This window comes from Musa acuminata, chromosome BXJ3-6, assembly GCF_036884655.1.
Source record: "Musa acuminata AAA Group cultivar baxijiao chromosome BXJ3-6, Cavendish_Baxijiao_AAA, whole genome shotgun sequence".
In the NCBI taxonomy this organism is placed as follows: Eukaryota; Viridiplantae; Streptophyta; class Magnoliopsida; order Zingiberales; family Musaceae; genus Musa; species Musa acuminata.
In genome coordinates this window covers 6896982-6924756 of record NC_088354.1, presented here as the reverse complement: position 1 = coordinate 6924756, position 27775 = coordinate 6896982, and the positions used below count along the sequence as shown (strand labels likewise).

General features: G+C 39.0%; 4 protein-coding genes, 1 long non-coding RNA gene and 5 other non-coding genes across 11 annotated transcripts; 8 read left to right on the top strand and 2 right to left on the bottom strand.

Annotated features, from left to right (window-relative positions):
• The first annotated feature begins 133 nt into the window (after positions 1-133).
• LOC135582533 (probable protein S-acyltransferase 1) lies at positions 134-4841 on the top strand. The gene is made up of 6 exons (XM_065153630.1): positions 134-625; positions 1091-1294; positions 1391-1699; positions 1811-2044; positions 2309-2819; positions 3819-4841. Exons 1-5 carry the CDS (start codon positions 581-583, stop codon positions 2816-2818), a joined length of 1302 nt encoding a protein of 433 aa, XP_065009702.1. The 5' UTR covers positions 134-580; the 3' UTR covers position 2819; positions 3819-4841.
• Positions 4842-5110: 269 nt separating this feature from the next.
• Positions 5111-6467, top strand: LOC135640988 (uncharacterized). Its single transcript, XR_010497512.1, has 3 exons — positions 5111-5299; positions 5597-5689; positions 5801-6467. It is a non-coding gene; the product is annotated as an uncharacterized LOC135640988 (long non-coding RNA).
• A 509-nt stretch (positions 6468-6976) lies between these two features.
• On the top strand, positions 6977-12330 carry LOC135640770 (COP9 signalosome complex subunit 2-like). Its single transcript, XM_065155505.1, has 10 exons — positions 6977-6981; positions 8381-8621; positions 8713-8787; positions 8877-9011; positions 10449-10632; positions 10724-10796; positions 10879-10969; positions 11061-11195; positions 11644-11756; positions 11840-12330. The coding sequence occupies exons 1-10, from the start codon at positions 6977-6979 to the stop codon at positions 11928-11930; spliced, it is 1143 nt and encodes a 380-aa protein (XP_065011577.1). The 3' UTR covers positions 11931-12330.
• A 565-nt stretch (positions 12331-12895) lies between these two features.
• On the bottom strand, positions 12896-14845 carry LOC135639787 (uncharacterized). The gene is made up of 4 exons (XM_065153693.1): positions 14589-14845; positions 13988-14512; positions 13861-13917; positions 12896-13791 (listed from the first exon to the last, which is right to left on the bottom strand). Exons 1-4 carry the CDS (start codon positions 14731-14733, stop codon positions 13415-13417), a joined length of 1104 nt encoding a protein of 367 aa, XP_065009765.1. The 5' UTR covers positions 14734-14845; the 3' UTR covers positions 12896-13414.
• A 1320-nt stretch (positions 14846-16165) lies between these two features.
• Positions 16166-24580, bottom strand: LOC135641790 (protein ZINC INDUCED FACILITATOR-LIKE 1-like). Of its 2 annotated transcripts, none has more exons than XM_065157506.1 (17): positions 24102-24580; positions 23622-23662; positions 23424-23484; positions 23197-23299; positions 22962-23064; positions 22808-22861; positions 22638-22700; positions 22201-22250; positions 22047-22122; positions 21107-21319; positions 20690-20777; positions 19903-19988; positions 19703-19810; positions 19201-19245; positions 19011-19099; positions 17237-17280; positions 16166-16396 (listed from the first exon to the last, which is right to left on the bottom strand). In XM_065157506.1, the coding sequence occupies exons 1-17, from the start codon at positions 24253-24255 to the stop codon at positions 16353-16355; spliced, it is 1422 nt and encodes a 473-aa protein (XP_065013578.1). In that variant the 5' UTR covers positions 24256-24580; the 3' UTR covers positions 16166-16352. The 2 variants fall into 2 exon arrangements, with proteins under 2 accessions (XP_065013578.1, XP_065013577.1); XM_065157505.1 differs by having other exon boundaries at positions 16166-16707; positions 24102-24578.
• A 1529-nt stretch (positions 24581-26109) lies between these two features.
• Positions 26110-26182, top strand: TRNAA-CGC (transfer RNA alanine (anticodon CGC)). The gene has a single exon. It is a non-coding gene; the product is annotated as a tRNA-Ala (tRNA).
• A 68-nt stretch (positions 26183-26250) lies between these two features.
• Positions 26251-26327, top strand: TRNAA-CGC (transfer RNA alanine (anticodon CGC)). Its single transcript has one exon. It is a non-coding gene; the product is annotated as a tRNA-Ala (tRNA).
• Positions 26328-26399: 72 nt separating this feature from the next.
• Positions 26400-26472, top strand: TRNAA-UGC (transfer RNA alanine (anticodon UGC)). The gene has a single exon. It is a non-coding gene; the product is annotated as a tRNA-Ala (tRNA).
• A 64-nt stretch (positions 26473-26536) lies between these two features.
• On the top strand, positions 26537-26609 carry TRNAA-UGC (transfer RNA alanine (anticodon UGC)). Its single transcript has one exon. It is a non-coding gene; the product is annotated as a tRNA-Ala (tRNA).
• Positions 26610-26673: 64 nt separating this feature from the next.
• TRNAA-UGC (transfer RNA alanine (anticodon UGC)) lies at positions 26674-26746 on the top strand. The gene has a single exon. It is a non-coding gene; the product is annotated as a tRNA-Ala (tRNA).
• Positions 26747-27775: the final 1029 nt, after the last annotated feature.

Below are 27775 nucleotides of genomic sequence, written 5' to 3'. Positions count from 1 at the left end.
ATCGAATACTGAAAAGAACATGGATACCACTTCCTGGTGACCGTGAACTCTGAAAGAGTGGTGTACGATGACTGTCCATACGACTCATACCTACTTCTCCCAAAATAATCTCTCGTATCAGTAGTCCTAAGACACTTGGATCTGATCCCGCCTCCACCAGGAACTTCCAGAACGGTAAAATCCAACAACAGGATTCAGGTTCGCAAAATGCAGAGGCAAACACGTGTGTCTCGCACGTGCACCTTGTGATGGGCGCTTGTCGTCTGGAGTGCACGTGTCACGTAGATCTCTACGTATTTATCAGCCACGGATGTCGGATGCTGCTGTCGTTGGCTAATCTCCCGCGAAAAGCCCGCAGCCTAATTGAGAAGATCGTATATTGGCCAAGCGAGAACTCAGAGATCTTCTCCTAATTATAGAAGGTCTGGATCCAATCCCAAGCATCCGGGGACCAGAGAGACGAGAGGAAAAAGGAGCAGCAGTTTATCGATTCTTTCTCTGATCTCAGTTTCTGACGAGCTTTGAATTTTATCAGTGATTGCAAAGGTCTACTAGCCTTTTGCTGGTTGCTGACACCGCAATGCCCCGACTCAGGAGGCTCTATCAAGTTTGGAAGGGAAACAATGTAAGGGCTCTCAGCCATTCCCCCCTTAATCGTGCAATCTATGTTTGTTTGCTTTTTGTGATTTTTAGGGAGGAATTTGTTCACTTTACAACAAATCTATATTGTTTTTAGTTGAGTATTTGACATATAAAGGCTGACCGGAATTTGCGGATGAGTTTTGCCTCCAAATTCATTTAGGGCATGGAAGAAATGATCGACGGATCCTTTTTCTTTTCTTAGTCCTATGCAATTCCTACTTTATCCGTAACCTTTGATGAGTACATTGATTGGATAGGTTACAAAGTTTTCTTTTTTATACTGTTATTTGTCATTAATTTGTGAATTTTGCATATATATAGTTGGTAGTGTTACTCTACAGTGACCTTGTTGCATTGAAGTTATCATATTGCTACTGGTTATGCTGCTGGTGTTTGGATTAACACTTAATTCGTCGATGAGTACGCATGTATCTTTGTCTGTTCTCAGAGGTTCTGGTGTGGTGGGAGGCTAATATTTGGTCCGGATGGTGCTTCACTATCTCTATCAATGCTTCTCATTGCTGGTCCATCGATTGCGTTTTGTTCTCAAGTGCTTGCCAAAATTCTTAACCATGAGATGACCGACGAGGATAACCAAATTCGAATACTTGGATCTCCAGTGCTGATCGTGACGGCACTTCTCACTGTAGCAGTAAGTGATATATCAAGAGAAATCAGCATGTTAATTTCCATCAAAGCACACTGTTAATTTCCAAGTGACATCCTTATTATGATGATGATGATGCAGGATTTGGCTTTTCTGTTGTTGACTTCTAGTAGAGATCCAGGTATAGTGCCAAGAAATGCTCGACCCCCGGATTCTGATGAAGCATTTGATGTCACCACTCCTTCCATGGAGTGGGTGAGTGCAGCAACTCCACACTTACAGCTGCCCCGTACAAAGGATGTCAATGTTGATGGATTTACCGTAAGAGTCAAGTTCTGTGATACATGCTTGCTTTATCGCCCACCCCGGGCTTCCCATTGCTCGATCTGCAATAATTGTGTTCAGAAGTTCGATCACCACTGTCCATGGGTTGATCAGTGCATCGGAGTAGTAAGCAACCTACAAAATTCATGCTTGATTCTCCCTTCTGAACAAAGTGCAGAACTTTTGTTATCACTATTTTTTGTTTGTAATTTGACCAACTCCTATTGATGTCTGCAGCGCAACTATCGGTTCTTCTTCTTGTTTATATCATCATCAACCTTTCTTTGCATATATGTCTTCACCTTCTCATGGTTAAACATTCTTATAGAAGGAAAACGATACCACAATTCTGTCTGGAAGTCCATGAGAAGCGAGGTCTTATCACTTGTTCTCATTGTGTACACTTTCATAGCCATTTGGTTTGTCGGTGGGCTGACAGCATTCCATGTCTACTTAATCAGCACAAATCAGGTAGCATTATGTAATATTTGGCGGTCATCATTACTTGTTGGATCCATCATGTTGTGTGTAAATAGATCTGCATTCATGAATGATTAATCCATCAGCAATCACTGGCATTTCATTGGCTTCTTAAGAATTTAAATTCTGGTCAAATATATGATTCTGTTCGTCCTGTTGTCTGATTAGCTATAACTTCAGCATCACTATATACGGATTGCATGTTTTCCAGTTCTTTAACTTTTAGTTTGATTTTACTTGTTTATGCTTCCACAGACAACATACGAGAACTTCCGGTACTGTTATGATAAGAAGGAGAATCCATATAACAAGGGCTTATTGAAAAATTTTAAAGATGTTTTCTTCTCAAAGATTCCTCCTTCATTGAATGATTTCCGGTCATGGGTGCTTGAAGATTCACCGGAAGCTAGTTCTATTTCTTGGAATAGCGGGATAAATATCGTTGGCTCAAAGGAGAAAATTGACTTGGAAATGGGCAATATGACCGAGTTAAGCAGCAATATGCAGATTACGAATACAATGCAGGACTTGGATTGCACTGCCATTGATGATAATGTTCAGGAAAAAGAAAGGCATGAAGATGTTGCCTCTTATCCATTTGCTTTTCCTGTTGTTCAAGAACCTACAGAACAAGCATCCACATGCAACAACCAAACCTGCATAAGAGCAGATGGAATGATTATGGATGAAATGTCTGATGAGGAGAGCTGCTTAAACGACATTTCAACTCATGTCGATGATGATGGCCATCTCCTAGAGACGTAAGGTAAGACTTCTTTCCTATAGCAGAATAACGTCACGTCCATCAACTCCTTTATGGTAATGGCATACCCATCTGCAATATCATCCTTTGACTATTGATATCTTTAATTTTGATTTGGTGTCTGCTATGAACCAGAACCTAAAATCAAGAGGGTAGGCACAGGCAACTTCTTTCCTTAAGTACAAGTTCAATTGTGGATTGAAAACATAGCGAAACACAGCGATGAGCTTCGTGTCCTCTCTTCTTTACCATTTAGAAGCTGGTGTTATCATCATAAAGAATACCAGTTTGAAACTGGACACGAAGCTCTTGCAAGGCTTTTAAAACTTATATTGGTTGTCACCAGTGTATATATTGTTAGCCTTCTGTATGATTAAGAAATAGCTGATTAAAGAAGACTATTAATCTACTCAATGCCCGTGTATAACCGGCAATCAGGAGCTTTATCAGATTCGTATAGTCATCTTCTAAGTTGCATGCCATTTAACTGATTTATTCAGACGGTGCTATACAAGCTCTTTATAAATCACTGAAATGAAATTTTAGCTTCTTTCCCCTTCTTCTGTTCAATGGTATACAAGAGATGTTCTATCAATGTTCTATGATTGAAATGGCTGGAATGCATATATATATATATATATATATATATAGGGAAAAAAATGATAACAGTCAAATTCATGAAAGTATCATATGGTGAAAGATTTTGTCAGAGAAGATTTATGACTAAAATAGCTTCTTCCTGATGAAAAATAAGATACAAGGATAAGAGAAAAAAGAACAAGTATTCATGTTTAGGAGGAGAGAGAACTCCATAGCTGGTGCAACATTAGCCATGGATAAATGTTTAGTCTTCTCTGTTTGTCATGCCTTCACCTCTTGCAAACTAATATAAAAATAGCAGACTGGCACTTCTGTGCTTCATTCTCTCCGATTCATCTGTTTTTGTTGACGAGGCTACTTTCTGCGAAATGATATTTGTACCATTGCACATGATTTTTGCAGGTTTTACTTGACAAAATCTTTCAATACACTAGGAATGAGCATCGTACATAAAACAGAGTTGCTTGCCGCGCCTTTCTCCAAGGAGAAATGTTCATCAGCCTGCCACATTTTTGCCATGGTTGATCACCTTGCAGCCGTTGCTACATGTTGCAATAAAGAAAGCAGAAACAATCAATCAGGTTGCACCATACTAGTGATCCATGGAACTATTAGGGTAGTTCTGGAGGAATTTTGTTTGTAATTTTCTTCTAATACTTATTTTTTTTCTTTTTTTGGTTCATTTTCATGTACAGCTTGTGCATAAGTTGGGACTTTTGTTCTTTGTGCAAGAGCATTACTAACTAGATTTGCATAACCTTGTTGTTATATTTTGCTGGAAGAGAGGCTGAACAATGATAAGAGATGGGTGCAGATTCAAGAACTACTTATCAGATTTGCACAACCTTTTCGTTATATTTTGCTGGAAGAGAGGCTGAACAATGATAAGAGATCAATGCTGCTTCAAGAACTTCCTCAGGAAGTCTCAGCTGCAACAAGGAGAATCGAAGAGGCTGAACAGTGATAAGAGATTCATGAAGCTTCAGGAATTTCCTCATAAAGTTGAGCTGCAACAAGGACAAGAAAACATTCTCTTTTCTCTATGTTGGTGGTTGGATGTTGAGTTCGTAGGTGCTTCAGGAAAAACACATACAGACCTCTGAATCAAGTTACAGAAGGGCTCAACTCCTGCATCAGAGTCAAACTTGACCTACATCCATATACGAGCAAAACAAAGCTTCCAGCAGTGACACCATTCAGCATCAGAGTTCAATACAGATCGAGTCATTTTCTTCCCATTCAGCAGTGACACTTGAAGGCTTTTTTGATATCAATTAAAATCTTATATTCATCTCACTCTATTTTTAGCCTAATTAATATTTATGGAGTGTTTTTTGTCTCTAGTTATGTTACATCGGACACTTGTATTCGGTTCTCTGTGTCGAGTGTAATATGGCTGGCTGGTGATAGAAGATGGTATATATATAGTAAATAGATTGGTAAATCCACTCGAAACCCTTTTGATTCGATTAGGATATCAGATGTGTCAAAACAATCGGCCGACACCGATCGATTTGGTCGATTTTTAAATGAAATTGAAGGATAATAAATAAGAGATGTTTTTTCTCACTCAGCACGTGTTTGTGCTTGAAATGACACGTGTTTCTCGACTCACAGATAAAAGAGAATTATTTATTATTTATATTTTTGTAAAATACGTCCGACCCAATGGCCGAAGGAGGTTTGGGCGTGGTTGCGCCCCAGTTAAGGTTTTAGGGCCCGACCTCCCGTCACGGGGCCGATCAATTTGGTCGAACTCGATGGCTCGTCTTTCTCTCTTTCGCTCTCTCCTCCCGCTCTCGCGGTTCTTCTCTGAAACCCTTCCGTATAAAGCTCCAGATACTTTTACCAGACCAAGCCTTAGTTGCAAACCATGGGTTCCGGTAAGCGATCTTGCGGTTTCTTTCTATTTCCTTTTGATGTTTTCGGGACTTGTCATCGTCTTTTTTTTTTTTTTTTGGTGCTTTCGTTGTAGATCTTTATTGGCAGCTGTGTCTCAGGGTTGTTTTGGTCGAGTCTTTTTATATCTTCGTTTCCGGATTGGATTTAGACCTCCTATTTCATGAATGGTTGTCAAAGAATGAGTGTGTTATACTGACTTTGTTGTTGTTTTTGTTTTTGTTTTTTTGTTTTTTTTTTGGCATATTGTCCTGAAAATGTTGTCTTTTTTGGTCTGTTAGATGCTGATATGGAGGACTACGGGTTCGAGTACTCCGACGAGGAGCCTGAGGAGCAGGATGTTGACATCGAGAACCAATACTACAACTCTAAAGGTGATCACCCTATGGCGTCTCTTTGTCCTTCCTTTGTTTTCTTTTTCTCTCCCCACCAAAGAGTGTAATTTACCAAGGCTAACTCGATCCTTTCATAATTTATCCATTAAGATCGTGGCTGAAGGACGTACTGCCAAAGGTATCTGTATCTCCATCGTTGTTGGTAGCCAAATTTTGTTGTCCTCACTTAGCAATCATTTTGTGCAAGTCCGTAACTGCTCGGCTAATCATCCTTATAAGCAGGTGGGTAAATCTTATATATTCCTATTCTGTTTGCAGCCCAATTATAAATGAGCTTGAATTAATGTGAAATCTGCAAAAAATGATCCCCATGGCATTGGAAGCCATATCTGACTTGTGAGGCCAGAAAAAGCAGGGCAATCTCTCCAGCTAACACTTTTACTACTTGAACTAAATATTATAAGTGAGCCCAAATGCCAAACCCAAATCTGGATCACACTTGATTCCATACAGTGTGCAATTGCAGTAACAAATCAGGCCTAAATGACCCATAATTTGCATTTACACTCTGCAGTCCACTAAGATTGAATATAGCTCTCCATAATTTTCATAAGCTTACACAAAGTGCACTGCAGACTGTATCATATATCAAGCAACGAAAGACGCTCTACAAGGAACACAGCTCTCTGTTGTATGACCATCCTAGGTTTTTCCCTGTTGAGTTTTAGTATGCGATAAAGGCAACATGTATTAGCTTATATGACTCTTTTGTCAGCTTATTCTATATGATGGTTGGTGCAATAAGTTCTTTTATGCGATAAAACATTTAATTGTCATTTCTGCCATTAACTGTTGGAGATCCTGGATTATATTTCTTTATGGTAACTGATTGTGCATGTTAAAGTAATATCATTTTCAATGTCAAATTGTGTTTGTATTAATTTTGATGTTGTCTTGAGATGATGTGCATTTCTGTAATATGCTGAAATGGTGGACATATATAATGTTACGTAACTTCCCTATCTCACACACACACACACACACATGTATATATATATGTGTGTGTGTACATATATAATGTGTCTATACATAGTGCGCGCACACACACACACACACACATACACACACACACACACACACACACACACACACACACACACACACACACATATATATATATATATATATATATATATATATATATATATATATATATATATATATGACTCATTTATCATTGTCAATGGTTTGTTCCATGGGACAGCAACCACTTACCAGGAGATTGTTGTGCTTTGTTTGATAAGATGCATGATATATGTAGAATACATGAGGTACATGACGCTATACAGTAACTTGTAGCTCGGTGTTACATTTCTTTTTAATGTGGTAGATGGTTGGATACACAGATGTTTTGGTTGGCAAATGGCTCAGGGTCACATTTTGTTTTAATGTGCAAACAAAAGCCTAATCATTAGTGGCTACAAGAAACATGTTTATCTTGAACATAAGGCAGTGTTTTCAAAAGGCGCTTGGGCAAGACTAGGCAAGACCCGAGCGCCTCGCAAAACCTTGGGGCGAGGTGTTTCAATGAATCGCCGCTTGGGCACTCACTTGAGCCCAGGTGTCAGGTGCCTCGAGGGGGCACCCCAAGCCAAATCTGATCGGCCACGAGCTTGGGTTTGATTAGACAAGTTGGTTCAACTGAACCAACTAATGTACCCTAACACACCCTGTCCTCCAGGGAAAGAAACCAGAAGCGAAAGTGAAACCATACGTCCATCGCCTTCGTACGCTCCGTCCATTGCTAGAAAAAGAGCTCTATTCGCTGTCATCGGCAACCTCATTCGCCTCCTTCATATGCTCTGTCTGTCGTTGCATTTTGTCCGTTGTTCTCTCCTTCCCCCACCTTCCTCCACAGTCACCAGTTATTTCTCTTCTCAGTCCACTCTTTCTCATTTCGATTAACTTGCATCATATTGAAAACGCTGTTTAGCATCGGTCTCCATCAGTAGCAACTTGTTTAGCATATTTCTGTTTAGCCACAAATATCACATTGATATGAAATCACTGCATAGAACTAAAAACACTGACATAAGGATATCTGTAACCTAGGAATGTGAATAAGGCTAAAATGTCTTTAGTGGGTTACGAAGACATTTATCTCATGTCTTTCTGCCAATTATTTATAGATACGTGACACAGGAAAAAAGTTTTGTGTTTATGTGGATTAGAAAATCATTCGTGCAAATTAATCTTGTCAATTAATGGTTGTATGGCATGCACATGCAGGATGGAGATACTTGTGGAACTTGGTCATCTTCCCACTTTTGCATATACCTAATGCTTAAGAGTAATTGACATGAACTCCCAGATGTTATTTCAGTTGCATGTGTGACGTGTTTTTAGTTAATGACCAAATCACGTTGACTGGTTTCTCAACTGAAATGTCAATTTTTTTTATCGGTTGTTGGGTTTAAAAGCTTTTATTTAGGTAGAATGCTTCTTTTTATAATCCTTGTTTTGGCAAAATAGTTTGTGTTGAATTGAAGGTGAGGTGCCACCCTAATAGATTCTGAAAATGTTGGCATACCATATATGCTAGCTCAAATGTTGGATAAGTTCCAGGTGCAGCAATGATGTGATTTTTTGCTACTATAAGCTGTTGTTTCTTGGTCTTCCATCCTAAACTATGTATTGCATCTAAATTGTGATCATTATCCTTTTGAACAGGGGATTCGAAGCTCTCAAACAAACAGTTAAGCTATACTATCGGTTGGGCAAGTACAAAGAGATGGTGACAGCCTACAGGGAGATGTTGACATATATCAAATCTGCTGTTACATGTAACTACAGTGAAAAATGTATAAACAACATAATGGATTTTGTTTCGGCTTCTGCAAATCAGAATTTTGGTCTTCTGCAGGAGTTCTATGAGACAACACTAAAGGCACTTGAGGAGGCAAAGAATGAGGTATGTTCTTACTCTTATGTATCCATGGATACTATTTGTTACTTACTGTTGGGTTTTGATGAATTGCAATCTAGTTTTGGTGTGTCTGCAGAGACTTTGGTTTAAGACAAATCTTAAACTTTGCACAATTTGGTTTGACATGGGTGAATATGGACGAATGGGTAAGGTAATTTTATATCTTCAAATAAAACTTCTCAAATCTTCCTTAGAATTGCTTGCTTTTAGATTCATTAACTGATATTTTGATTCATCCAGATATTTAAAGAACTTCACAAATCCTGCCAGCGAGAAGATGGCACCGATGATAAAAAAAAAGGCACACAACTTCTAGAGGTCTATGCTATTGAGATTCAAATGTATACTCAGACCAAAAATAACAAAAAACTTAAGGTTGGATATTCTTTATGCTCTCACTTTATTGCCTCTCTCATTTCTCAGTTGTTGCTGTTGAATTTGTCAATAAGTTATTCTAAAAAATATGTTAATAATTATCATAAAATGAATTGATGTGCTCCAGAAAAAACATGTTTTGCAGTCTTGAAATAAAACCTTGGTGACTTGGATACAATTGTTCCCTTTGATAATGATGTTCATGTGGAATGGTAATTATGGTAACAGAATGAATGGTGATCTAACTAGCTGCTAAGTTTTCTTTCTTTCTAATTTATGTAGTGTGTTAAGCACTGCAAAGCATCATTTTATCTTGCAATCAAACTTTTAACATGTATATGTACGCTGAATTATGAAATCTACAGCTCAACTTGTGTTCTGAAGATTTTTTGATGAGTCCTCAATAATGATCCAATTAAAGTTATTGTTCTTATTTTCTAATCTCAGCACATTATAACATGTTACTGCCAATTCCTGTTACTGTATCTGAATCCTTTTATTATTAGCTTGCCTTCAAAAGTGAAATTGCTTTTTATGTCAGATTTTTATTGTGCTTATACATACTTGTTAAACAATATTTTTTGGGGAATTTCATCGGTTTACCCTCCATCACCCAGGTACCCCTTTAAATATTAGAATTTGCCCTGTACTCGTGCAAACCTTCAAATACCAGTAAGCTACTCCTTTTGTCAAGGACCCCCTTCTGTCCAAACCTTATATGAGCACACAAGTGATACATATGAAAATATTTGAAAAATATAATCGAGTATAAAATAAATAAATATAGAATATTGTATGATCGAATAAAAAACTTATGGAATGATATTAAACTTTTAAAGAAGTTATTAAGTGATATGATATGTGAAGGTGTATATATGTATGTGATTAAAATATTATCATTGACCATATTTGATACTGTTAAACAATATCATAGCAAAAATATTTGCAATTATCCAATTCCATATTGATGCTTATCTGGGGTGCTTATACGGCCTGCATAACTATATATAGTTGATACATATGTAGTATGCAGGACTATATAAGCGGAAGCATACATTTAACAAAAATAATGGATAATCTTCCATCAATTTTATTTACGTAGGATACAGCTTATCTGGAAAGACTAGTTATGCAGAGGTAAATTCTATGTTGTGGATTCTCATCTGAAGAGCAGATGGAGGATTGCTTTCTATTCCTCGGAAGATGATCCGATTATCATTCATTAATTTCATGAAGATCCAGTAAAGATTGCCATTTTGGTTAATGGGTTAGTTCCGGTCTTCACACTTGTGCTAAGATTTCTCTATTAGTGCTTCTACGTAAGGATTTGGTTGAGGTTGCTATCATTATTTCTGTTATTTATTTGATTTTGGTTTTTTAACTTCAACTCAAGTTCTTGAATTGTGTTTACTTTGTTAAATATATGGTCTATGACAGCAACTGTATCAGAAGGCTCTTACCATAAAGTCTGCAATACCCCATCCAAGAATCATGGGAATAATTCATGAATGTGGCGGGAAAATGCACATGGCTGAGAGACAATGGGCAGAAGCTGCCACTGATTTCTTTGAAGCCTTCAAGAATTACGATGAAGCTGGAAATCAGCGTCGTATCCAATGTCAATATCTAACATTATTTTCGTGAATTGTGTATCTGGAGGCATAATTATTACAGTCCAGCTCTCATTTCTCTATAATATGTTGGATCACACATCAGATATTTGGTTCTTGCCAACATGCTGGTGGAATCTGAAGTGAATCCATTTGATGGGCAAGAGGCAAAGCTGTAAGTTTCTTGAGGTTCACAATCATCAATGTTATTCTCTGAGACTTGGTCCGTGTAAAGATTTGCTGTAAACCTTATGCAGATACAAGAATGATCCTGAGGTCTTGGCAATGACAAATCTGATAGCAGCATATCAGCGAAATGAGATTTTGGAGTTTGAGAAAATCTTGAAGGTAACAAGTCTGTGCTATGTTGTTAACCATTTGACTTGGAAACATGATAATTTACATGCATTCTGAGCTAGGCCGAAGTTGCTTTTTGCAGAGTAACAGACGAACAATCATGGATGATCCCTTCATCCGAAACTATATTGAGGATCTTTTGAAGAATATCAGAACCCAAGTTCTCCTCAAGCTCATAAAACCCTACACTCGAATCAGGATTCCATTCATCTCAAAGGTGATTGTTTTTCTTTCTTATCGTGTTCACACAAGTAGCTTACTAACTACTTACTAGCAGTTTTAAACAAATGTGAAATGTGCATGGGATATTGAACATACATAAATTCATTCATCATAGACTTGTGAAAGACGTTTTTGTTGAGACGATTGAATTTCTGCTTACTGCACTTAAAAAAGGCTTCGTCTCAGAACACTACTGCATGTGCAGAATTTGCTTAATCCTAGATCTGATGTTACTGCTTCAAACATTAGATTATAAAGTACTGCACAAGTCATCTGTTTTGGGTTTCAAAGAGCAATTTTTGTGTTCTTTTGCCTCCGATTACTGTCAAGTTTGTTTTTCTGGCAGTTGTGGTTGCTGCTTTACTAAGTTTTAATTGGGTATGGGACCCTTGTAAAGTACTTTCCTGTCTCCGCTGGGGTTAAATTTGGCTCCATCTTTTTAGGAACTCAATGTGCCAGAGAAAGATGTAGAGCAGCTCTTGGTCTCCTTGATTCTGGACAACTGTATCCAAGGTCACATTGATCAAGTCAACAGACTATTAGAGCGGAGTGACAGGTCATTCAATTTCCTCTGTAATCTAGCTTCCATTTATATGTTTTTCGTTTATGATATGAAATTAGTAAATTTCTCTTGTACAGGTCAAAGGGACTGAAGAAATATACTGCCATAGACAAGTGGAATACTCAGCTTAGATTACTGTACCAAACAATTTCCAATGGACTAAGTTAGAGGCTGTAGAGTGTATATTCTTCGAGGGAGACATTTGCTGTTGCTGGATATCCTTTTACATGTGAAAGAGTATGCTCTACTTATGTACATATGGAGTTGGTGAAGATTATCATTTTCTTCAGAAGAGCTTTTAGGGCTATATGTTCATTCGTAGTGTAGATAACTGGTGCAAAGAATGTGGTTTTTTTGGCCACACTAGGAGAGGAATCTATATATTCTGGTGGGTTGTTCTTTCTCATGGGCATGCTATTTAAAATTATCAGCTGCTTGTCTTTTGAATGTCACAAAATGTTCTGCAAGACTTCTATTGTTAGGTGGCAGCTGAACTGTCCAGGGGATCTGTGTTCAAACTGTCGTTAGATGGATTAGGAGGTTCTTAAAATATCTTTTACTTATTTTATTTTGTGGAGATCCCTTTTTTTATTGGATTTATTTATTTTTTCCTCTCAGATATCAATGTTTACAGCGAGGTTAAAGGGTTGGAACTTTTTCTTTGTGTTATATTCGTGTCGAAGATTGGTTGAAACTGACTGGTTTACTGTTTCCTTTGTCGCGCAGCAGTTGAATTTTCCAAGGAAATCATTCACGAACGTCTTGATGTGGGAGCCTTTAGTTTGTGCAGTAAAACTATGGCTTGACTATTGTTACAGTTATTGTTCTTTCTCCGTCCATTGCAAGCAAGCATAGGTATCTTCTAACCAATATTTTCTCCACCTCACCGGAAAGAAACTTCACTCTTATTACTTTGGATTACTTCGGAGGATATCCCAGTAAGCATGCGAGCAGAGAGGATTGATTTCTGAGCTATAGAAGGAAGATGAGGACCAATACGTTACGTACCGCCAAGTAGTAGCAGCAGTAGTGGTGATGTTGGGTAGCCAAAGCAGCAACTCCGGTGGCAAAATGATGAGAGATGCCATGAGAACCACGAGAGGGAACAAACAGATACCATGCGATCGCACAGATTGTCATGAACAAAAATTGGATAAAAACAAGCACCACCTGACAGACACGCACTTCCTTCCAGTACATAGCGCGTGAAAAAAGGAAAAGCGCACGACTAATGGAACCAAAAGGGCCACCTTCTTTTAACTCACATGCCTACCGTCGTATGGAAAATTACCCACCACCAGAGCAGTTCACCTTCTTCTTTTACGGATCTACCATGAAATTTCCCGATACTGTATTCGGTAACACACAATCGATCACTTAACTATCCACACTAATCATTGGAATGTCTCCTAACTGACTCTCACCTGCGCGCTTCAATCATTCTTTAACCAACTTTAACTCCTCACGGTTGATCTGGCCATCACTATCGACGTCCGTCAGCCAGCTTCTCGCTTGATATGAACACCGATAGCTTCTTCTCCAACCAGAGAGTACAATGTTTTCTTGTATCATCTCTCCTAGTATCTTATTCATTTGCAGGCAGTACTGGCACAAGAGCTTCTTCTGTAGAGGTGAGCAAAGCTACCATGCAACTAGAAGCACAACCTCTTCCTACAGGTCCCCGGCGGAGGCGACAACTTGAGACACCACCCAAACAGCTCCACGACAAGCTCCTCCACCAAGTCCCACGTGATGTCAGCCTCCACCCACAACCCTACTCTCCCCGCCTCCCACCTCTCCTCCCACACCCCGTCCTCCCACACCTCCTCCACGCTCTCCCCCATCGCCCGGCTCGCGCTCCTCCGCCTCCTCCGCCCTCGCCATTGCTGTCGGACGCTCTCTGTCAGCTTCGCCGGTCCCAAGTCCTCCACGATCGCCCGTCCCTTCGGCTCCACCACCCGCGGCATCGCTTCCATCGAGATCCGACCGTAGAAAGAACAGATTTGGGCAGCATTACATCTCTCCTCGCCTGCACAACGGCATTAGCACGCACGCATGAAGCGTATGTATGTAATATGCATACCAACAAAGAGAGCACCTAAGCGCGGCGGCGGCTTCGCCATCCTCAATCCAGCGGTCGTGATTTCTTGTTTCTCTGCATCACGATTCGTGTAAAACGTGATGACCTAAATTATTTGACGGGTACGAAGCGGGACGCGACATACCGTTCGGGGATCCGTTCGACCGATTCCGAGGAGACGATATGGCGTCGAGAACCGAAACGGGACTCGGTTGCTCGCCGTTGCATTGGTTCTTGGGATCTCCGCCGTCCCACTCGAGCCGCCCCGCTGGTCCGCCTGCCGACGGGACCACCTTGGCCTTGATCTCCGCCGAGCGCACCGCCTCGATGATCCGCCTCAGGGCCTGGAGGTCCTCGTCACACTTCTCCAGCGCCCGCAGCAGCTCCCGCCGCTTGTCCGCCGCCGCTGCCACCGGCGGAGCCGGCGAGTCCTCCAGCCCCATCAGCCTCGCCACCAGTGCCGAAGGTCGACGGGGACTATCGGGGGATGCGGCGGCGACGGCCGCGGCCGGCCGCCGCCGTATCTCCTGAGGGATTGTCGGGCTCCGCGGCGTCTCGCAGGAGCACCGCTGGGGCTCCGTCTTCTTCCCTTCCTCGTCGTCGATCGGCCGCGGAGGTGGCAGCTTTGGTCTCGATGGAGGTGCGACGGCGGGCTTCTCCTTCCTGTTCGCTGAAGTTTTAACGGGGAGTAAACGGCGAGTTAGGACGGCCTTCAGAGAGAGAGAGAGAGAGAGATGTGTGGTTACCGGAGGTGAGGCGTTTACGGGAGCGGTTGTGGTGACGGGAAAGGAGGTGGAAGATGCCGGACATGCAACCGATGGTGTTGGGGCGGTTTTCCGACCCCATCTCCCGGCGCGATGACGAGGTTCGCATCGTCTCCACGTTTCCCATCCGACTCCTCTCCCCTCTTCGCTTCTCTTCTCTTCTCTTTAGCTTCTTCGCGAGGAGGAGGGAGGAGTTGAGACGGAGAGAGTGGCAGGAAGGAGCGAAGCCAGGCTTTTGTTGCTGGGACCATCTCAAAATTACCAGGATGCCATTTTCACGCTAACAGACGTTCTGCAGATTCTCGCGCGTCGATCACTCGTCTTGGTGGTTTGCGGACACCAATCGCCTCAAAATTCAAATTCACATCGGACGGCTGTGATTCGACCTATTTGATAGGTGAAAGACTTTTAAGTCACGAACAACATTGTTTTGCTTGCTCGCTCGCTCGCCCGATCCGAGCTGGATATACACCCTATCAACTCATCCCACAATCATAGCATTTGCCTCTCTTGATTTCTCTCGTATGACGTCGATCATTAACCAAATGAATCGTGATTGTTTGGATTAAGTTCATCCTCTTAGAATATCACCAACGCATGATCCGATCGGACGACGGTGAATGGGGACGGACGGTGGCGATGTAAAGTCCAGCGGTGGCCCATAGTGAGTAGCTTTTTGTCGTCTTCAATAAAGATTGTTTGTGGTCTTTAATAAAGAGGAGAAAAGGTCGAAGTGGTGGGGCCCGGGGGTAGGGGACAATGATGCTGTAACTGGCCGAGGAGACATGACCCACGTAGTCCTGCGGAACTTTAAAGTCGCATCCCAGGATAACAGTTCAGTTCGCCGGAGTGAGAGCAGGACCACCATCGATGAACATGTTCTTCTCTTCTTCTACTGTTGGAGTGAGAGCAGATGTGTGGAACATGGCATGGAGACATCGAGAAAGCCACACCAACTTCTCGAGTTAGTAGTTCTTTGATGGAGGAACCCTATGAACAATCTACTAAATAACAAAAAGCAACGGAGAGATCAATGTGAAGTTTCCTTCTGCTGCTCATTAACTATGTTGAAAGCGCATTGTAGAAGGCATCTCTTTCGGTTTATGATAATAGAGAGGAGAAGTAAGATGACGATAGTCCTTAACATTCCACTCTATCGGCTTCTGAGCCGTGCACCGGTCGAGGGAGAGCCGAGGAGCGTAGAGTGACATCATTGATCTCAGGCACCCACTAAGTTTTGCCGAGCACCAAAGACGAAGGTGAGCGGAGGAGGAGACTTCGCATGTCAGATGAGATTCACGTGCCCTGGTCTGTGAAGATATGATGATGGTAGAGGGAGGAGAGAGAAGGGTGAAGCATGCCAGCAGCTGAATGATGGAATACATGCCTGCTTTGTGAAGATACTGATGGCTACATCTCCTCCGTTCTTTGCCATATCGATCAACATGCATCAGCTTACACGCTGGAGACACTCAAAAAATAAAAATTAATTTAACAGAAACTCCAAGAATGTGTATGGATATGCTCAGCAATAAATCTTGGCAAAGTGGCAGAACCAGTTGAAGTCATCTTCGGAGATTTCCGATCATCACCTGGTTGTAATTTTTGAAACCAAGTACATTTATGACAGTCAAGCTTTGACAAACTCTGAAAGCTTCTTTCTTGATAACATCAAAAAAGATGAACACTTAATGGGCTTTCTCTTTTTTCCTTTCTTTCTTTCTCTTCATTTTTTTGTTTTCCTTTTTATTTTGACAGCATGATTAAAGCCTTCTTGCTGCTTGTTTTCCCTGTACAAATGCCCACCCTCCTTTACAATACAATTGTGATGAAAACTTACAACATATTAGACAACACAACATCATAAATTCATTCTGAAAATACCATATAACAAAATAAATAATAATAAAAATAAGGCACTCTATATCGTGTCCTGATCTAGTCCCAGCAACTCTGCAACTCACGTAGCACTCCTCCCATAGAAACACTCATGTGTTTACTGTGGTTTTCTTCTTACCAGGTTGAGTCAGAAAGGGTTTGAAGGTCAATAAGAGACCAACGACCCCAACCATGTCTAAGACGAAGAAAACAATATAGTCACCTGTATCCCAACAAACAAGTTAGTTCTGCTGAAATTTACCTTCGATTAACAAAAGAATCAACGTTGATCATTTCTGAACAAAACCATTTATTTGACTGCAAATCTACGATGATAATTCACAAGTCAGTCCTCTAGGAGCTCACTGTCTAATCAATTAAAAAACTAAGTGTGCAGCAGGACCAAGATTGTGCAGGCTAAACCTACTTGATATAGCTTGCAAAGAGGTTCTTGGTCTGATATATAGATCATCCATTAAATTAGCATCTTTGCTCAACTTCTACTTTTTCTGTTAGATATTTGTTCCTGATCCTCTTCTGTTTTCGGTTAATATTTAGTATGTATGGCTCTTATTCCACTTGGATGACCGTATGGCTTCGGCCTACATAAAGGGACTGACACTTTGTTTGCAGTGGAGTTGTTTTAATCAACAAATTTCTTAATCAAGACTTTATTCCATTTACAAATTAACAGCCTTTCCCAGACACTTCCAAGTAAAATATCATTATATCTTCCATGAATTAAGTCATACCTGGCAAAATGGAAACACCTTGATGGTTTTGTGCCCATGAAAACCTGAGAAATAACCAATAAAAAAAAGGGAAAACAACATAAATATTTGTAGCCATGACATATGCCTGGAAAATGAACATATTATCAGTAGCAAAATTTTCTATACTTTGCTAAGAAGACTCAGCTTTTGGAGAAGGCATGACAGTAACTATGTTTATCTAAGATCTTGATCCATTAAATTTCTAGATATTAGGAAAACTCATCCAAAATCCTTTCAATTTGTGTACACGCAAAACATAGATAATTATGCTACACAATCTGTTGATTAACGTGTAGCTCATGTTTCATCCGTACTTTCCAACTCTTAATCATTGGTGTCGAATATTTCTAAATTTTAAGCTATAATTATTACAGAAGTGTATCAATTCTTTTTTTATCAATTAAGAGAAGTGGAATGTTGCAACCATGTTTGTCGAGATCAAATCATCTGAATATTGAGCAACAGTTAGTTATCACTTGCTGGCCCTGTAAACCCATTATCCTATGCTGCCTATGCCAATTTTATTAATTCCAGTAACCTTATTCTTGTTTGTGTTTTCAGAACAAAACTGATGACATTCTGCCTCTGACTAGCCAGACTATCCAAATTTATTATCTAACACTGCAGCTTCAGGTAGAAAATACAATATTTATTCAGTTACTTGGAATCTGAGAATTCTTACACTTATACCAACAGCAAGAACTTGTAAGATCCCAATGTTCTCCTTTTACCCTCCTTTTCCAGCATTACCTTCTTACTATACTTGAACCTTAATGATTTAAACCCCTAAGCCTATTTACTCTCGATGATAAGAGAATTCAAGTCTGCTCTCCATTTCCAAGTTTGGTCATGGTTAGTTTACTGAAGCTTCTCGATCTCATAACTCAATGGTTCCTAGATGTCAACAAACTGTATGCTGGCTCTGTTGGGACACTTGCCAAATGTTTCAAACTACATGATTGTAAGTCATATTGGAAATTATATCACTATCTGCAGTATCAGATCTGCATCACTAGCCTCTCCAGAAGAAAAGACAGGTCGAAAGACCATCTTTTATAAGCCAAAGAATGATAGCGGTGGTAATTTAGTTAATTGTTGGTCCTTTTGGCAAGTAAAGAAATAGAAAATAATTTGAAAGCACTATTGGATTAAAACATTTTTGAACTGGAGTCATAAGAATTTGCATAAATCAGTACACAGTGTCTACCTGACAGAAGCCCAAATTTCATGTAATACAGATTTCATCTTTTATGACCTTAGAATCAAACACCAACTTACAGAGTTATGACTTTAATGCAAGAACCATCTGAGAATAAGAAACAGGGCTACTTCAGAAAAAATGAGTTCGGTGACAATCATTTACATCACCAACCAATTATCTCCTATAACCCATCTCAGAAGGCTTCCTAACAGTTGAATTGCTTGGCAATTTAAAAGTCACGCTTATTGATAGCCTAGGTCCTAATTCTGAAAATAATTGCCTCCATTCTTATATCTGATAAGGTTCATCTGAAGTTTATCCGTCGATGGTAACCTAAAGTAACCTAATAAGGAACCTTAAGGAACACATGGAACCACAGGACAATGCCAGAATCTTTTGGGAGCAATTTCAACTGTTTAAAGGGGTAAAACAACAAAGAAACTAAACTGTTTAATGAAATATAAAACAACACCTTATTTATTGAGAATCAGCTACAAGGAAAAGTTCATCTTTTTTTAGGTCACTGAACCACAAGCAACATAAGATACTTACAAAATTCCTGCACCTGCTGGAGCAAAAGCTTTAAACAGGGACAGAGCAGTCACAGCCATACCATTTGCAGCACCTCTTTGATGTTGAGACTGCGAACATGGATTTAAGTCAAAACACAGATGTCCTGACAGTGCACATTTGTCTAAAACAACGAAAAGAATACATGTTAAATAGAGAAGGACAAAATTACCACAGCATTGTTCTGCAGAATGTTCAATCCAACAGTGATGGTTGACTGTATTCATTAGATAGATGCAAATTAGAACACTCTCCAATAAGGAAAAACAGCAACTATTTTACTTCCTAATAAAAGCAATTTCAACTATCAATCCAAATCAATGATATGAAGTTACACACATATTTAATTTGCATGAGAAAAGGGAGTGCAAATTGCATATATATCTGCATTAACTTAAGGAGGTTAACACCTATTGTGGTAAAGAATACAATGTGTTGTTGACAAATTGACAGATATAATTGAGTTTAAACGGTACATGACAGTTATCAATTAAAATAGTGTTCAAAGTATTAGACAGCTGCAGACAACATATAAAAAGTCAGTTGGGGAGATTACAACTAAAAATCTGAGAAGCTTTTTATATGCTAGAAAACATTGGTTGCAAGTAATGTTATTGAAAAAAAGGTCACCACCTTATTCAAAATAAACAAGTTCGAGTTCAATTGATACTCACAGAGAAAATACTCCTCAATGAAGATGCACAATTTACTGACAGTTTTAGAATAAATCCAGATAACTTTGTCATGAATGGGTAACTTGCAAGCAATGGTATCAACAAAGCCTAAAAATAATAAAGAGCACGGCATCACACAAAGAAAAACAAATCAATCATAATATCAAAGTATTACAAAAAGGGAGAAAAAGATTGCATACCGCCACCGCACGGGTTAAATTGATTGGTCCTAGATGTTTCTCAATATGTGGGAACAAAACTAATTGATAAACCAGAAGACTGAAACCTAATACCAAATGTTAAGCAAGCATCAGATTCCATAAAAAAAATTCAAGAATGAACAGAACATACTTAATAATGCATGTATCTACATTCACTTTGAAAAGTTCATGGCATGCCCACTTAATTCAATCAACATAAAATGGGCAGTCAGCTTCACCGAGGTCATCCTACTGGTATCACTGAAGTGCTGATGAACTCTCAGATATTTGACAGGCAAAGGAGCCAAGAAATGCAATAAGCACAATCTTACGAGCCTACACTCAATAGTCAAGTGCTTGTGGCAATTCAATGAACCATTACTGGTAAGCAATCTGATATCTGGGAAACATGCCAATCAGCTCCTTAGTCACTTGAATCTTGTTAGCCGGTGGAATAAAACTCTACAGCAACTGTCCAGTCGACAATACACTGTTTTGTCATTAATAAGAAAAGTACATCTATGTCTTCTATATGCAAATTTCATCAAGTTTTCCCAAAACAGACGACACTGCTTTGACTTCACAACACCAGATAGGTAACATAATAGAACTTGGCTAAAGAAAATACACGCTAACTACTGTACATGCAAATAAATCAAATAGTCAGAATTGAGATGCACAGTTTCACTATGAAAAACCTTTTGCCTTCAAACCAAGTGACTGCAGAACAGTTAACTTTAAACTACTTATGAATCAACTGTCTCAGAAATTTCAAGAACTTATGTACCTGAGATTGCAAGTATCATTCCCACCTCCTGAGATGAAAAGCTCAATCCTCCATATTTTTTATTGCTCACAGACCATAGAGAGAAAATCTGGAAACAGAAAACTGGCAACTGAGAGTAAAATAAAGAAAAGAAGATAGTAACATCTCGATAGAGTTATTATCATTTCCTCTTAACAGAACAAAAATGTCAAATATTAGAATAAAAAATATTTCCATAAATCCAACTGTTTATCTCTTAAAAGAACAATCCCAGTCAAAGTTTCATAAAAATCGCACACTGATCATAGGATATTAATCGTTTAAGTATGACAGTTGAGCTTTTGGAAAAAAGAAAATCAACACCACAAGATGCTGAAATTGTGACATCAATCAATAGCACTTCAACATAGACTTGTGTGATCAAATAAACAATCTTACCTCAGAATATGCCGTACTTTGAAGTCCAAAAATACAATAAACAATGATTGATGACATCAACAACCAATTATTTAATAAACTTTGATCAGAAAACAATCTTCTTTGTTTAGTTTCTCCTCTGTATCCTTTCAAGTTAGAACCATTTGATAATGCCTCCAGGACATTAATATGTTCATCCTCCACTTTACTTTCACCATGCATGTGCAGAGTTTCCTGCAAAACCAATAGATTTTAAAAGATAGATTTAATAATGTATGGTCTCTGATTTAATTAAATAAAATATGAAGTACTAGAATTATTACACTTTTTTAGTTTAATTTTTTTTAGGTCTAGTATAAGGCTTACAAGGACTTGATTGAGTTATGTTAGTTCATCAGGTATCCATAATGTTTAAGACTCTTTTTAACTTCTAGGTCTGCTACTGCTCCTATAAGAAGCTAAATTTGATTGCATAAGATCCTGTATATATGAGATCCCAATATGGATAAGAGAACAGATAGAGCATAAAAATTACTGTTATGTGAAGGATCTAAAATAAATTTGTAAAAAGAATCATCACGTTGAAAGTCTCAAAATATTTATTGTTTACAGTAAAAGAATTTCAGAAGATCAACAAACTACTAGTCAAATTAAGGCAAACAAAATTGTTGTTAGCTTGAAATGCCACCCTGAAGTGGATGTACACTGTAAATAAACATGCCCTTGTCATTTGTCTTGCATGTTAGTTAGAAGCATTCAATAATACCTTATTGCCCTATTAATTAAATGGCATGATTGGAAAAGGAGTAGCAAGTCTCAAATAAACAGAACTAGAACATCCTTTTCAAGTTGTGTGATTAAGAAAAGAAAAAAATGAAGTATGGCACACAATTGAGACGGCCTGTGACAAAAATTGAAAATCATAAAACTCTTCTGATTACTGTTGGATGAAAGCACTTACAGGAAGCCAAAAGCAGGCTATCAATGCACCAACTGAAAACAGTGAAATGCAGAGGCAGGGTAAGAAGTAAGGAAACCTACAGTTATGACATGAAAACATATCTTAGGATAAGGTATGGTTGGTAAAGCAATGAGACAAACAATTATGAGTTTACCTCCCAAACAAACACTCTGCAGAAAATATATTTGGATATTTCTCTGCAGGCTGAAAAAAAAAACAATCATCATTTATCAACACAATAAAATGTTAATATCATGCCAAAACATAACCGATTGTTGTTAATCACTAGTGACTTCAACATATTCTGCAGGTCCCTACCGGAAGAATGTCTACATGCTGGACAGAGATTTAGTCCCACATTCAGGAGTTCACAACACTTTCTGTGTTACTCTTTCAAATTTTGTTGATAGATGATGCTTCTCCTGTGGTTTACTTTCTGAGGCCACAGTATGGTGAGCATGCAACCGGATTCTACAATGGACAAGGTATCTAGACAGGTGCACGCTCAACACTGATGCCACACCAACTGTGATGCAGGCAACATGGCCGTGATGGATACCTTGTTTATATTCAATATTTTGGAAATGTTACCTGTGCGAGAAAACCACCAATAGCTGGACCAAAAATCAAACCCATGGCCCAAGATGTGTCAACCTAGAATGCATATCAAATTAAAATTGCATTACAGATTTAAGCAAGCTAGCCTCATCAATCAAAAAAGAAGGGAAGCAAAGGAATAGATATATGAAGTTACTACTTACAACTGACAATCCTAGAGCTTGATACTCTTTTCGGCAGACTTCTGAGGCATAAGCCTGGAATGCGCTCAAACCAAAAGCTTACAGTGAGGTAAGAGCTAAAATCGAGAGAATTCGTAAGAATTACTTGATCATCAATACATAGTAGAATAATCACCTGTATCGGACCAAGCAATCCACTTAAGAAACCAAGAAAAGATCTTGTCATGATTGCCATCCAGTATCTTGTGCTAAGCCCAAATAACGTATTAAACACAATTCTGAGATGGATCAGAAGACAGGTCGAGTTCAGGACACCACAGAACACACCAAGCAAAGACAGAGCCTGATATATCCATGTGGATTATTTCCCAACAATTATTGATAAACAAACCATAAAAAAAGATATTTACACAGCAAGAAGACTGATCATAATAACTGGTCTCCTTCCATAGCGATCAGCCACCATTCCCCAGAGTATCGAAGTCAAAGCTCTTCCTAACATAAATGCCGATCCTTCAAAAGAAGAGAAAAACAAGATGTTGTCAGCATGCAAAAGCTGATTTCCTTCCTTCACGATACGGTAATACCATGATGTTTCATTCTAATAATGTGGCAAACAAAGCAACAGAGATCTTACCAACAAAACCTGCATAAAAACCAATATCTTCCTCTCTTTTGGCTATATCCAAGTCACGTATCTGAATGAATCACAATAAACAGCCAACAGTATAAAGCCACAGGAACTGGAGAAAGATATTTCGGGTAGGTACGTATTTTCTGACATATGCATCAAGTACAAAAAAAAAGTTGAGATTTCGATCTGTGCCGAACGTACCATAAAATACAAGAACGGATACAATGATGATATCGGTAAGGCTGAAAAATCAATAAGAAGAAACAAATTAGAGATCATGTAGAAGGAAGTTATGTACGGCAATAAACTACTGGCAAAGCAACATTTGGAACAACAATTATTTTGATTTTCCTTTTTCAAAAGTACCAACAGAGCCTTCTTAAGATTTCACTTTCTACTGGTGAAACTTGGGTAAAATTGTGTCTGTGGCATCAGCAAACATTCCTACCGCTTGAAGAACAAGATTCAGAGACAAACTGCGACCAAACCTATTCGCATAAAAGAGGAAAAAAAAAAGAAACAAAATAAAAGAGAAAAAAACGACATACATTCATACAAATAAAATATTATATGCATTATAAAAGTTTTTTTTTTTAAATAGGCGATCTCAAGATTCTCACTGAGACAAGAACCGATACGGAAAAGGGTTCCAAGGGGCAGTGGACTCATGATGGGTCGTACCGGAGCAGAGGGCGACGATCCACACGTAGAAGAACTCGCGGTAAGGAATCCCCAGATGGAGCCGGTTCCGCCGGTCTTGCCTGCAGCCGGGGCAGTTCTCGTGGTGCGTCGCCTCCTCCGACGGCGCTAACAAGGGCGCGGCTCGTTCCGCCATTGCTACAACAGACCGACCCCCAACACGATTGCAGTCGATTGCAAGGACGAGAGACACGTCTTCTTATCTGGCTCCCATAGAATCGAACAAAAGTCCAAGGGCCTTTGATGGCTGAAGTGGCAGCGACGAGATGTATGGCTCCCACGACTCGACGTCAGACAAATTCGTGACATCGGCATATAATTATCGGTGGAGTAACGAGGACGATGGCCGTCTTCAATATGCTCCTCGTGCTATTGCGTGCGCGTGGAAGGAGAATCGCAATGTCCTTGCTGTTGACCAGGTTGTGCTTGGAGTCGACGCGCACCGGTTTGTTCTCACGAGGGAAGTCGGCGTCGAGAGACGGACGGCGCTCGCGATGATCTCAAAATTGCATCCTTATCCCTAAAATTTCAGTTTCTATTTTCCCAAGTGTGGATCGTCTGACTTGAGAACGCGCTCGAGTTAAATCTGATGAATATGATACGATCGATGCAGCCGAGGGACAACAAGTGGCATCAAAATACCACGTAAGCTTATACGATTGATTACATTGAGCCCCAATTATCTTATTACATAAACATTTAATAAACAAAATACAATTGATTGTATTATTTTAATGAAAAAAAAAATCAACACACGATTATTTGGTTGGGTCAAACGTGTCTGCGAATTTTGAATGTCTCCGATGGCTGACGCAACAATTATTTTGATTTTTCTTTCTCATCGATTATTACAATCTATCACTTTTTTTTTATAGTACTTTCCAACAACTTCGAGCAAAGCTTGTGTTTAATTTCGATACCATACAAATAACGACAAAAGAAATCAATGAATTATTGCTTCCTAAATCATCCACGGGGCGCTCTCCCGGTTGAAGGCCCCGTGCTCCCTGTCTCGCCTCACGAGTGTCCACAACGATGCCGTGGCATGGCCATACCCCGACGAACAATCCCATCGACCCGATTGTGATTTCGCATGCCCAATTCGAATAGGGTTCGACGAGCACATGTTTAGGAATCACATGGACCCACCCAATTGTCGTACAATTATGGTGATGTCTGACTTGGGTCGTCCATCAACAGTCGATGCTGCAAACTTCGATGGTGGTGGTCAAATCAGTTCCTTGAATCAAAGCTGAGTTCTTTATATTCACTTTCAACATCATCATGACATATGAGTTTTTTTATTTAATGAGATTTGATCCTAAGAGATCTACTCAATCCAACCGTATGCGGCACCCTTTCCCAATAATGTATGATCACCAGCCATAAATAATTATTATTATCGTTAATTACATATCGGCCGCATTGTACGCGTGCTGCCATTATTTTGCCACGTTGTACTGTCGGTGTCATCGCATCGGTCAATAACGTATATTTAATTTAGTGGTCTTAATAAAATCGTTGTCGTACAACTAATTCGTCTCTCTCTCTCTCTCTGTTATAAATTCGTTTTGTGGGATTCGAGCAAAACGATTGATCAGAAAAGTGGAACGCATGGATGGATGATGTGACCTCGACTATGCTCCACACACACGTCAGCTGACCTTTTGTATGAGCCATGACTGTCTTCTTCTTATAGAAAAAGGAGAACATAAAACAAAACTCATGAATGCATGATTCAACTTATAGGCCCGCAAAATCGAAAGGTTTTGCTACAATTTTCCTTTTTTTTTTCTGATGTGCACAAAGGCATATAGTGATGAAGGTAAAATCTTATATCAAAATGGAGTCCGGAGAGGATTAATGTACATAATTTTATTCTCGATGATCATAAGAAACTTCTTAAAACAACAAACTTTTCTGTCTGTACAATACTGGAGTCATCAATTTAAAGTATATATATAAATATATTTCGAACAGCTGCCATCACGGGGGTGTAGCTCATATGGTAGAGCGCTCGCTTCGCATGCGAGAGGCACGGGGTTCGATTCCCCGCACCTCCATTTACTTTTTTTTTACGTTCCTTTAAACTTTGTATATATATATTTTTATTCCGATCGACTGTCATCACGGGGGTGTAGCTCATATGGTAGGTAGAGCGCTCGCTTCGCATGCGAGAGGCACGGGGTTCGATTCCCCGCACTTCCATTTACTTTTTTACGTTCCTTTAAACTTCATTTAAACTATATATATATAATTATTTCGAACGGCTTTCATCACGGGGGTGTAGCTCATATGGTAGAGCGCTCGCTTTGCATGCGAGAGGCACGGGGTTCGATTCCCCGCACCTCCATTTACCTTTTTTACGTACCTTTATATTATGTATATGTATAATTATTTCGGACGGCTGTCATCAAGGGGGTGTAGCTCATATGGTAGAGCGCTCGCTTTGCATGCGAGAGGCACGGGGTTCGATTCCCCGCACCTCCATTTACCTTTTTTACGTACCTTTATATTATGTATATGTATAATCATTTCGGACGGCTGTCATCAAGGGGGTGTAGCTCATATGGTAGAGCGCTCGCTTTGCATGCGAGAGGCACGGGGTTCGATTCCCCGCACCTCCATTTTTTTTTACGCTCCTAGTATGGGCCGACTGATCAATTCTTTGCTCTGTTTCCATTCCATGGTCCAATTTGTTACCACTCTTTCTTAGGGCTCGGCCTGCGCAATGGTTCTCCATGCACTTTTATGCTGAGAAAGGTAAAGCCTTGGGACCCATCACCAGATGATAGAGGAGAAACATGGGAGATGAATTAATGAGACACATGAATATGATGCAAATGTTTCCTAATCAACATCTCTCCAACCCCAATTTTTATGTATATATCCACAGATGCATGCATGAATACCATTTATTTATCACATAAATAAATATGTATTTGAGTACATATTTGAAATGTACAGTAAGTTTTAATCCGTGTTCTAAATATTATATTAAAAATGCCTCAAATGCTGATGTTACCTCATGATAGTATTAGCATCTCAATACTTATGGAATGTTAATGTAAGTTTTTAAATTTTTTGAAATATTATATGATTTTATCTGAAATTATAAAATTATCAAAATGATTCAGCTAGAAACCAACATGATTTATATTTTCTATAAGATGATTTTTTATTCCTTTTTTAAAATTATATTCTATTTATTATATATATATTTAGGCATGTGTCATTTTTTTATAAGATTACAAACATACATGCATGCATACGTATACATACATTTATTTTATTTATTTTAAATAAAAAATATATTTATTTTTAAATAAAATATTAAAAATATTATAATAGTAAATTTATCATAAAATATTTAATAAACTTCTGAAATATAATTTTATCAAATAAAACTGTGTAATTGTAATTGTTTGTAATTCATTTTGTTGATAAAATAATAAACTAATTGGGAAAGTTGGATCCTCCCTAATCCTACTTGCTTAAGTCACAAGTAACAATATACTATGGCATATTAGACTCTGAAATGGTACAAACATAAATCCTACAAGTTTGTTTTTTCTGGAGTTGCATCATATCAGTACTAATAGGATTTGATGACACTATTATATGTCTACTTCCAATTAAATATTCTTGATTCTAGT